This window comes from Oncorhynchus kisutch, unplaced genomic scaffold (genome assembly GCF_002021735.2).
Source record: "Oncorhynchus kisutch isolate 150728-3 unplaced genomic scaffold, Okis_V2 Okis09a-Okis19a_hom, whole genome shotgun sequence".
NCBI lineage: Eukaryota > Metazoa > Chordata > Actinopteri > Salmoniformes > Salmonidae > Oncorhynchus > Oncorhynchus kisutch.
This window is the reverse complement of record NW_022261985.1, coordinates 16,460,373-16,472,825: the sequence shown is the minus strand read 5'-3', so window position 1 is coordinate 16,472,825 and position 12,453 is coordinate 16,460,373. Positions and strand designations below refer to the sequence as shown.

Here is a 12,453-nt window from a genome sequence, read left to right as displayed (position 1 = left end):
CTGACCCTGACCTAGCTCAACATCTAGGAGTGGGATAACACCCAGACCCTGACCCAGCTCAACATCTAGGAGTGGGATAACACCCAGACCCTGACCCTGACCTAGCTCAATATCTACGAGTGGGATAACACTCAGACCCTGACCTAGCTCAATATCTAGGAGTGGGATAACACCCAGACCCTGACCTAGCTCAATATCTAGGAGTGGGATAACACTCAGACCCTGACCTAGCTCTATATCTAGGAGTGGGATAACACCCAGACCCTGACCTAGCTCAATATCTAGGAGTGGGATCAGACCCTGACCCTGACCTAGCTCAATATCTAGGAGTGGGATAACACTCAGACCCTGACCTAGCTCAATATCTAGGAGTGGGATAACACTCAGACCCTGACCTAGCTCAATATCTAGGAGTGGGATCAGACCCTGACCTAGCTCAATATCTAGGAGTGGGATAACACCCAGACCCTGACCTAGCTCAATATCTAGGAGTGGGATAACACTCAGACCCTGACCTAGCTCAATATCTAGGAGTGGGATAACACTCAGACCCTGACCTAGCTCAATATCTAGGAGTAGGATAACACCCTGACCCTGACCTAGCTCAACATCTAGGAGTGGGATAACACCCAGACCCTGACCCAGCTCAACATCTAGGAGTGGGATAACACCCAGACCCTGACCCTGACCTAGCTCAATATCTAGGAGTGGGATAACACTCAGACCCTGACCTAGCTCAATATCTAGGAGTGGGATAACACCCAGACCCTGACCTAGCTCAATATCTAGGAGTGGGATAACACCCTGACCCTGACCCAGCTCAATATCTAGGAGTGGGATAACACCCAGACCCTGACCCTGACCTAGCTCAATATCTAGGAGTGGGATAACACCCAGACCCTGACCTAGCTCAATATCTAGGAGTGGGATAACACCCAGACCCTGACCTAGCTCAATATCTAGGAGTGGGATAACACTCAGACCCTGACCTAGCTCTATATCTAGGAGTGGGATAACACCCAGACCCTGACCTAGCTCAATATCTAGGAGTGGGATCAGACCCTGACCCTGACCTAGCTCAATATCTAGGAGTGGGATAACACTCAGACCCTGACCTAGCTCAATATCTAGGAGTGGGATAACACCCTGACCCTGACCTAGCTCAATATCTAGGAGTGGGATAACACTCAGACCCTGACCTAGCTCAATATCTAGGAGTGGGATAACACCCTGACCCTGACCTAGCTCAATATCTAGGAGTGGGATAACACCCAGACCCTGACCCAGCTCAATATCTAGGAGTGGGATAACACCCAGACCCTGACCCTGACCTAGCTCAATATCTAGGAGTGGGATAACACTCAGACCCTGACCTAGCTCAATATCTAGGAGTGGGATAACACCCAGACCCTGACCTAGCTCAATATCTAGGAGTGGGATAACACCCTGACCCTGACCCAGCTCAATATCTAGGAGTGGGATAACACCCAGACCCTGACCCTGACCTAGCTCAATATCTAGGAGTGGGATAACACCCAGACCCTGACCTAGCTCAATATCTAGGAGTGGGATAACACCCAGACCCTGACCTAGCTCAATATCTAGGAGTGGGATAACACTCAGACCCTGACCTAGCTCTATATCTAGGAGTGGGATAACACCCAGACCCTGACCTAGCTCAATATCTAGGAGTGGGATCTGACCCTGACCTAGCTCAATATCTAGGAGTGGGATAACACTCAGACCCTGACCTAGCTCAATATCTAGGAATGGGATAACACCCAGACCCTGACCTAGCTCAATATCTAGGAGTGGGATAACACCCAGACCCTGACCCAGCTCAATATCTAGGAGTGGGATAACACCCAGACCCTGACCCTGACCTAGCTCAATATCTAGGAGTGGGATAACACTCAGACCCTGACCTAGCTCAATATCTAGGAGTGGGATAACACCCAGACCCTGACCTAGCTCAATATCTAGGAGTGGGATAACACCCAGACCCTGACCTAGCTCAATATCTAGGAGTGGGATCAGACCCTGACCTAGCTCAATATCTAGGAGTGGGATAACACTCAGACCCTGACCTAGCTCAATATCTAGGAGTGGGATAACACCCAGACCCTGACCTAGCTCAATATCTAGGAGTGGGATAACACCCAGACCCTGACCTAGCTCAATATCTAGGAGTGGGATAACACCCAGACCCTGACCTAGCTCAATATCTAGGAGTGGGATAACACCCAGACCCTGACCTAGCTCAATATCTAGGAGTGGGATAACACTCAGACCCTGACCTAGCTCAATATCTAGGAATGGGATAACACCCAGACCCTGACCTAGCTCAATATCTAGGAGTGGGATAACACCCAGACCCTGACCTAGCTCAATATCTAGGAGTGGGATAACACTCAGACCCTGACCTAGCTCAATATCTAGGAGTGGGATAACAGAGACCCTGACCTAGCTCAATATCTAGGAGTGGGATAACACCCAGACCCTGACCTAGCTCAATATCTAGGAGTGGGATCAGACCCTGACCTAGCTCAATATCTAGGAGTGGGATAACACCCAGACCCTGACCTAGCTCAATATCTAGGAGTGGGATCAGACCCTGACCTAGCTCAATATCTAGGAGTGGGATAACACCCAGACCCTGACCTAGCTCAATATCTAGGAGTGGGATAACACTCAGACCCTGACCTAGCTCAATATCTAGGAGTGGGATCAGACCCTGACCTAGCTCAATATCTAGGAGTGGGATAACACCCAGACCCTGACCTAGCTCAATATCTAGGAGTGGGATAACACCCAGACCCTGACCTAGCTCAATATCTAGGAGTGGGATAACACCCAGACCCTGACCTAGCTCAATATCTAGGAGTGGGATAACACCCAGACCCTGACCTAGCTCAATATCTAGGAGTGGGATAACACTCAGACCCTGACCTAGCTCAATATCTAGGAGTGGGATAACACTCAGACCCTGACCTAGCTCAATATCTAGGAGTGGGATAACACCCAGACCCTGACCTAGCTCAATATCTAGGAGTGGGATAACACCCAGACCCTGACCCAGCTCAATATCTAGGAGTTGGATAACACCCTGACCTAGCTCAATATCTAGGAGTGGGATAACACCCAGACCCTGACCTAGCTCAATATCTAGGAGTGGGATAACACCCAGACCCTGACCTAGCTCAATATCTAGGAGTGGGATAACACCCTGACCCAGCTCAATATCTAGGAGTGGGATAACACCCTGACCTAGCTCAATATCTAGGAGTGGGATCAGACCCTGACCTAGTTCAATATCTAGGAGTGGGATAACACCCAGACCCTGACCTAGCTCAATATCTAGGAGTGGGATAACACCCAGACCCTGACCTAGCTCAATATCTAGGAGTGGGATCAGACCCTGACCTAGCTCAATATCTAGGAGTGGGATAACACCCTGACCTAGCTCAATATCTAGGAGTGGGATCAGACCCTGACCTAGCTCAATATCTAGGAGTGGGATAACACCCTGACCTAGCTCAATGTCTAGGAGTGGGATCAGACCCTGACCTAGCTCAATATCTAGGAGTGGGATAACACCCTGACCTAGTTCAATATCTAGGAGTGGGATAACACCCAGACCCTGACCTAGCTCAATATCTAGGAGTGGGATAACACCCAGACCCTGACCTAGCTCAATATCTAGGAGTGGGATCAGACCCTGACCTAGCTCAATATCTAGGAGTGGGATAACACCCTGACCTAGCTCAATATCTAGGAGTGGGATCAGACCCTGACCTAGCTCAATATCTAGGAGTGGGATAACACCCTGACCTAGCTCAATGTCTAGGAGTGGGATCAGACCCTGACCTAGCTCAATATCTAGGAGTGGGATAACACCCTGACCTAGCTCAATATCTAGGAGTGGGATAACACCCAGACCCTGACCTAGCTCAATATCTAGGAGTGGGATAACACTCAGACCCTGACCTAGCTCAATATCTAGGAGTGGGATAACACCCAGACCCTGACCTAGCTCAATATCTAGGAGTGGGATAACACCCTGACCCTGACCTAGCTCAATATCTAGGAGTGGGATAACAGAGACCCTGACCCTGACCTAGCTCAATATCTAGGAGTGGGATAACACCCAGACCCTGACCTAGCTCAATATCTAGGAGTGGGATAACAGAGACCCTGACCTAGCTCAATATCTAGGAGTGGGATAACACCCAGACCCTGACCTAGCTCAATATCTAGGAGTGGGATCAGACCCTGACCTAGCTCAATATCTAGGAGTGGGATAACACTCAGACCCTGACCTAGCTCAATATCTAGGAGTGGGATAACACCCAGACCCTGACCTAGCTCAATATCTAGGAGTGGGATCAGACCCAGACCCTGACCTAGCTCAATATCTAGGAGTGGGATCAGACCCAGACCCTGACCTAGCTCAATATCTAGGAGTGGGATCAGACCCAGACCCTGACCTAGCTCAATATCTAGGAGTGGGATAACACCCAGACCCTGACCTAGCTCAATATCTAGGAGTGGGATAACACCCAGACCCTGACCTAGCTCAATATCTAGGAGTGGGATAACACCCAGACCCTGACCTAGCTCAATATCTAGGAGTGGGATAACACCCAGACCCTGACCTAGCTCAATATCTAGGAGTGGGATAACACCCTGACCCTGACCTAGCTCAATATCTAGGAGTGGGATAACACCCAGACCCTGACCTAGCTCAATATCTAGGAGTGGGATAACACTCAGACCCTGACCTAGCTCAATATCTAGGAGTGGGATCAGACCCTGACCTAGCTCAATATCTAGGAGTGGGATAACACTCAGACCCTGACCTAGCTCAATATCTAGGAGTGGGATAACACCCAGACCCTGACCTAGCTCAATATCTATCAGTGGGATAACACCCAGACCCTGACCTAGCTCAATATCTAGGAGTGGGATAACACCCAGACCCTGACCTAGCTCAATATCTAGGAGTGGGATAACACTTAGATCCTGAGTTGTCAAACCAGGACCAACAACTACCGTTTAGTAGCATTTCTGACCATGCTAACATGGATTCAGAGTTGTCAAACCAGGACCAACAGCTACCGTTTAGTAGCATTTCTGACCATGCTAACATGGATTCAGAGTTATAAAACCAGGACCAACAGCTACCGTTTAGTAGCATTTCTGACCATGCTAACATGGTTTCAGAGTTATAAAACCAGGACCAACAGCTACCGTTTAGTAGCATTTCTGACCATGCTAACATGGATTCAGAGTTATAAAACCAGGACCAACAGCTACCGTTTAGTAGCATTTCTGACCATGCTAACATGGATTCAGAGTTATAAAACCAGGACCAACAACTACCGTTTAGTAGCATTTCTGACCATGCTAACATGGATTCAGAGTTATAAAACCAGGACCAACAACTACCGTTTAGTAGCATTTCTGACCATGCTAACATGGATTCAGAGTTATAAAACCAGGACCAACAACTCGGTTCTGCGTAACAGAAGCAGCTAAATAGAGTACCAGTCAACGTTTGGACACACCTCCTCATTCAAGGGGTTTTCTCTATGTTTACTATGTTCTACATTGGACAATAATAGTGAAGACATCAAAACTATTAAATAACACATATGGAATCTCATGTAGTCTCATGTAGCCACCTTTTGCCTTGATGACCGCTCTGCATGGGGGGAGTAGACATTGTGGTGCATGAATTCAGTTGTTAATATCCATGTTTGTGTGTTGTAGCTACAGGAGCAGTTACCTGGTAAGGTGCTACCTCTGGCATCCAGTGGTATGGTGAAGCCTCAAGCCTACCTCAGCCAGAGCACCTTGGTAGAGATGACCCTGGGGTGAGTTACTGTCCCTGACCCCTGACCTTACCTCAGCCAGAGCACCTTGGTAGAGATGACCCTGGGGTGAGTTACTGTCCCTAACCGTTAACCCATGACCTTACCTCAGCCAGAGCACCTTGGTAGAGATGACCCTGGGGTGAGTTACTGTCCCTGACCCCTGACCTTACCTCAGCCAGAGCACCTTGGTAGAGATGACCCTGGGGTGAGTTACTGTCCCTGACCCCTGACCTTACCTCAGCCAGAGCACCTTGGTAGAGATGACCCTGGGGTGAGTTACTGTTCCTAACCGTTAACCCCTGACCTTACCTCAGCCAGAGCACCTTGGTAGAGATGACCCTGGGGTGAGTTACTGTCCCTGACCTTTAACCCCTGACCTTACCTCAGCCAGAGCACCTTGGTAGAGATGACCCTGGGGTGAGTTACTGTCCCTGACCTTTAACCCCTGACCTTACCTCAGCCAGAGCACCTTGGTAGAGATGACCCTGGGGTGAGTTACTGTCCCTGACCCCTAACCGTTAACCCCTGACCTTACCTCAGCCAGATCACCCTGGTAGAGATGACCCTGGGGTGAGTTACTGTTCCTGACCCCTGACCTTACCTCAGTCAGAGCACCTTGGTAGAGTTGACCCTGGGGTGAGTTACTGTTCCTGACCACTAACCGTTAACCCCTGACCCTACATCAGTCAGATCACCCTGGTAGAGATGACCCTGGGGTGAGCTACTGTCCCTGACCCCTAACCGTTAACCCCTGACCTTATCTCAGTGTCCAGTGTTAACCAGTAGGAAGATATTCCACCTTCTCAGTGTCCAGTGTTAACCAGTAGGAAGATATTCCACCTTCTCATTGACAGTGTTAACCAGTAGGACGATAGTCTACCATCTCAGTGTCCATTGTTAACCAGTAGGACGATAGTCTACCATCTCAGTGTCCAGTGTTAACCAGTAGGACGATATTCCACCTTCTCAGTGTCCAGTGTTAACCAGTAGGACGATATTCCACCTTCTCATTGACAGTGTTAACCAGTAGGACGATAGTCTACCATCTCAGTGTCCATTGTTAACCAGTAGGACGATAGTCTACCATCTCAGTGTCCAGTGTTAACCAGTAGGACGATATTCCACCTTCTCAGTGTCCAGTGTTAACCAGTAGGACGATATTCCACCTTCTCAGTGTCCAGTGTTAACCAGTAGGACGATATTCCACCTTCTCAGTGTCCAGTGTTAACCAGTAGGACGATAGTCCACCATCTCAGTGTCCAGTGTTAACCAGTGGGACGATAATCCACCATCTCAGTGTCCAGTGTTAACCAGTAGGACGATAGTCTACCATCTCAGTGTCCAGTGTTAACCAGTAGGACGATATTCCACCTTCTCAGTGTCCAGTGTTAACCAGTAGGACGATATTCCACCTTCTCAGTGTCCAGTGTTAACCAGTGGGACGATAGTCCACCATCTCAGTGTCCAGTGTTAACCAGTGGGACGATAGTCCACCATCTCAGTGTCCAGTGTTAACCAGTAGGACGATAGTCCACCATCTCAGTGTCCAGTGTTAACCAGTAGGACGATAGTCCACCATCTCAGTGTCCAGTGTTAACTCTCTCTACCCTTTCTGTGATTTCCAGGATGAAGAAGCTGAAGGAAGAGATGGAGGGGGTAGTAAAGGAGTTGGCCGAGAACAACCACTTCCTGGAGAGGTGAGGACTTGTCTGGCTACACAGAGCTCCCTGTGATGGCCGTATGTTTACTTTATAACAGACCGAGACCAGCAATTCAAAACATGGTCAATAACCCTGATAAGACATACGAAGGCCTCCTTCCTGTCAGATCAGCTGTTTGGTCCTTCCTGTTAGATCAGCTCAGCTGTTTGGTCCTTCCTGTTAGATCAGATCAGCTGTTTGGTCCTTCCTGTTAGATCAGATCAGCTGTTTGGTCCTTCCTGTTAGATCAGATCAGCTGTTTGGTCCTTCCTGTTAGATCAGATCAGCTGTTTGGTCCTTCCTGTCAGATCAGCTGTTTGGTCCTTCCTGTTAGATCAGATCAGCTGTTTGGTCCTTCCTGTCAGATCAGCTGTCTGGTCCTTCCTGTTAGATCAGATCAGCTGTTTGGTCCTTCCTGTTAGATCAGCTGTCTGGTCCTTCCTGTTAGATCAGCTGTCTGGTCCTTCCTGTTAGATCAGCTGTCTGGTCCTTCCTGTTAGATCAGCTGTCTGGTCCTTCCTGTTAGATCAGCTGTCTGGTCCTTCCTGTTAGATCAGCTGTCTGGTCCTTCCTGTTAGATCAGATCAGCTGTCTGGTCCTTCCTGTTAGATCAGATCAGCTGTCTGGTCCTTCCTGTTAGATCAGATCAGCTGTCTGGTCCTTCCTGTTAGATCAGATCAGCTGTCTGGTCCTTCCTGTTAGATCAGCTGTCTGGTCCTTCCTGTTAGATCAGATCAGCTGTTTGGTCCTTCCTGTTAGATCAGCTGTCTGGTCCTTCCTGTTAGATCAGATCAGCTGTTTGGTCCTTCCTGTTAGATCAGCTGTCTGGTCCTTCCTGTTAGATCAGATCAGCTGTTTGGTCCTTCCTGTTAGATCAGCTGTTTGGTCCTTCCTGTTAGATCAGCTGTCTGGTCCTTACAGTTAGATCAGCTGTTTGGTCCTTCCTGTTAGATCAGCTGTTTGGTCCTTCCTGTTAGATCAGCTGGTCCTTCCTGTTAGATCAGCTGTCTGGTCCTTCCTGTTAGATCAGCTGTTTGGCGTTTCCTGTTTGGTCCTTCCTGTTAGATCAGCTGTTTGGTCCTTCCTGTTAGATCAGCTGTTTGGTCCTTCCTGTTAGTGCATGGGCATAAATAGAAGCTGATCTAGCTATTGATATAATATTGTCTGATGTTGCTGTTTTCCAGGTTTGGCTCTTTGACATTGGATGGAGGAATGAGAAGTGTGGACCGTATCTGAGACCATGTGGCACCTCGCTACACCCTACACCTTTACCCAACCTCCCTACCCACCCTACACCTTCACCCAACCTCCATACCCACCCTACACCTTCACCCAACCTCTATACCCACCCTACACCTTCACCCAACCTCCATACCCACCCTACACCTTCACCCAACCTCCATACCCACCCTACACCTTCACCCAACCTCCATACCCACCCAACCTCCATACCCACCCTACACCTTCACCCAACCTCCGTACCCACCCTACACCTTCATCCAACCTCCATACCCACCCTACACCTTCACCCAACCTCCCTACCCACCCTAAACCCTCCCCCTGACTCTCAACCCACCCTAAACCCTCACTTGTCGACTCTCAACCCACCCTAAACCCTCACTCGTCAACTCTCACCCACCCTAAATCTCCACCTCATTCCACTTTCTAGACCAGGGGTCTCCAACCTTTTCAAGCATGAGAGCTACCTTCAAATAGACCCGTTGTGCTCCTCTCCCTGCAACTCTTCCCCGGGTCCTTAGTGTACAAGAGGCCCTATGTTTTCTGTCGATATACCTGGCAAAACAATGGTTTAATAAACACTAAAGGAGGCCCTATAAAATCTGAGATGGTTTTTATCTCCCAAATCCTTCTGTTTTCTGTTTTCCTATATTCTGTTTTCTCAGTTGATGTATTTCGTTTTTTACTCTCAAAACGGCATGTTCTGAGTCCATGTCAATGTTTAAATCACATCAGAAGAAACTATTTTTAGGTTTGGAAGAAAACGAACACGTTTAGATTTTTGGAGTGCAATTCCCTTTTAATTGTGCCGTTTTAATGTGCCGGTCTGTGGTGGTTCAGTACTGCTGCTGCTGATTTCATGGCATAGTTTACCAAAAAACAAACAGTAGATACAAATGATGTACTTCTTCTAGGTAAGCCTACTTTACAGTTAACATTTAATATGGTTTTGGGGGAAAGTATTTCTGTCAATCTACAAGGCAGTTATCACATCAACTGGCGTTACACTGAATGACAGACAAACACCGGACGGACAGACGCCATATTGCTGAAAATGAATTGGCAGATAATGTGTTAGGTTTGGCTTTTTAATCCAATAGTGGCTAACCAGGGGTGGGATAATGTCGATGTTGCCTTGATTAGATAGTAGCTGGGAGCTTGCGGTGTCTCTGATACTTGTGAAATTGAATGTACTTTCAGAATATTTTGGCGAGCTACTAATAGGTGGGCTGGTAGCTACTGGTAGCTGGTGATCGACCTGTTGGAGAGCCCTGATCTAGACCCTGACCCCTACCTGACCCCCACTTCAATCCACTATCTAGACCCTGACCCCGACCTCAATCCACTATCTAGACCCTGACCCCCACCTCAATCCACTATCTAGACCCTGACCCCTACCTGACCCCCACCTCAATCCACTATCTAGACCCTGACCCCTACCTGACCCCTACCTCAATCCACTATCTAGACCCTGACACCTACCTGGCCCCCCACCTCAATCCACTATCTAGACCCTGACCCCTACCTGACCTCCACCTCAATCCACTATCTAGACCATGACCCCTACCTGACCCCCACTTCAATCCACTATCTAGACCCCCACACCCACCTCAATCCACTATCTAGTCCCTGACCCCTACCTTAATCCACTATCTAGACCCCCACACCCACCTCAATCCACTATCTAGACCATGACCCCTACCTGACCCCCACCCCCACTTCAATCCACTATCTTGAGCCTGACCCCATACATGACCCCCACCTCAATCCACTATCTAGATCCTGACCCCCACCTCAATCCACTATCTAGACCCTGACCCCCACCTGACCCCTACCTCAATCCACTATCTAGACCCTGACACCTACCTGGCCCCCCACCTCAATCCACTATCTAGACCCTGACCCCTACCTGACCTCCACCTCAATCCACTATCTAGACCATGACCCCTACCTGACCCCCACTTCAATCCACTATCTATACCCCCACACCCACCTCAATCCACTATCTAGACCCTGACCCCTACCTCAATCCAGTATCTAGACCCCCACACCCACCTCAATCCACTATCTAGACCATGACCCCTACCTGACCCCCACCCCCACTTCAATCCACTATCTTGACCCTGACCCCATACCTGACCCCCACCTCAATCCACTATCTAGACCCTGACCCCGACCTCAATCCACTATCTAGACCCTGACCCCGACCTCAATCCACTATCTAGACCCTGACCCCGACCTCAATCCACTATCTAGACCCTGACCCCCACCTCAATCCACTATCTATTCCCTGACCCCCACCTCAATCCACTATCTATTCCCTGACCCCTAACTGACCCCACCAGTTTACACCCCTAACCCCTAACTGACCCCACCAGTCTACAGTCTTGACCCCTGACCCCTACTTGACCCCACCAGTCTACAGTCTCGACACTGACCCCGACCTGACCCCACCAGTCTACAGTCTAGACCCCTGACCCCTACCTGACCCCACCAGTCTACAGTCTTGACCCCTGACCCCTAACCTGATCCCACCAGTCTCGACACTGACCCCTACTTGACCCCACCAGTCTACAGTCTCGACACTGACCCCGACCTGACCCCACCAGTCTACAGTCTAGACCCCTGACCCCTACCTGACCCCACCAGTCTACAGACGAGAACCCTGACCCCTACCTGACCCCCTACCAGTCTAGACGCTGCAGAGAAAGGAGAATGTTCCCTCATCTAGCCAGCGGTATATAATTCCTGTGTATATACATGTGTGCTTCATGTTGTAAATAGTCTGAGTCTGTAATGTGTATTATTATGAATGAGTTCTCTCTCTTCTGGCCTCTTCTCCAAGCTGGCAACTTCTGTTAGAGACTAAAGAGGGGAAATGTCCTTCAGGAATCAACGTTGGATTACCAGATAGTAGTTCTTACTACTACACTGTCCCAAAATGGCCCGCTATTTCCTTTCTCGTGCTCTACCCATAGTGCACTACTTCTGACCAGAGCCCAGAGGGGAATAGGGGGTCATTTGGGATGGGCCCTCTGTGTTGCTGTAGTGCACTATGAGGGGAATAGGGGGTCATTTGGGATGGGTCCTCTGTGTTGCTGTAGTGCACTATGAGGGGAATAGGGGGTCATTTGGGATGTGTCCTCTGTGTTGCTGTAGTGCACTATGAGGGGAATAGGGGGTCATTTGGGATGCACCCTCTGTTGTTGCCTTTAGTTTAATTTAGTCTACAGATCTTTTTTACTTCCTGTTTTGTTAACAGGGTTTTATTTTACTTCCTGTTTTGTTAACAGGGTTTTATTCATCATCTCTGTTGCCCATCTGGTATAAATATTAAAATGGCTCACAGGCTCAGATTATAGTTGTTGCTCTTTTAAAATAAAATCCTACTGTCCTTAACTATGATTTCTTATTTGAAATAACCCAAAATGATTACTGTCTTTTGTTTGAACAAATGAAGTTCCTCTCTGATTGGCTCACAGGCTCAGAGTTTCCTCTCTGATTGGCTCACGGGCTCAGAGTTTCCTCTCTGATTGGCTCACGGGCTCAGAGTTTCCTCTCTGATTGGCTCACAGGCTCAGAGTTTCCTCTCTGATTATGCAGTTTGGGGTTTTGATTGTATGAACCAACAGGCTTAA

The 12,453-nt window shown here is 48.8% G+C and overlaps 1 protein-coding gene across 1 annotated transcript in view; it reads left to right on the top strand.

The window, feature by feature from the left end:
- The window catches only part of LOC109886895 (serine/threonine-protein kinase TBK1), a 68,043-nt gene extending 55,829 nt beyond the window's left edge, over positions 1–12,214 (top strand). Inside the window, exons 18-20 of the mRNA XM_031815264.1 lie at positions 5,773–5,876; positions 7,502–7,573; positions 8,761–12,214. Of these exons, the coding sequence (XP_031671124.1) occupies positions 5,773–5,876; positions 7,502–7,573; positions 8,761–8,812 (228 nt within the window). The 3' untranslated portion in view covers positions 8,813–12,214. The remainder of the gene's footprint in view (positions 1–5,772; positions 5,877–7,501; positions 7,574–8,760) is intronic.
- The last annotated feature ends 239 nt before the right edge of the window (positions 12,215–12,453 follow it).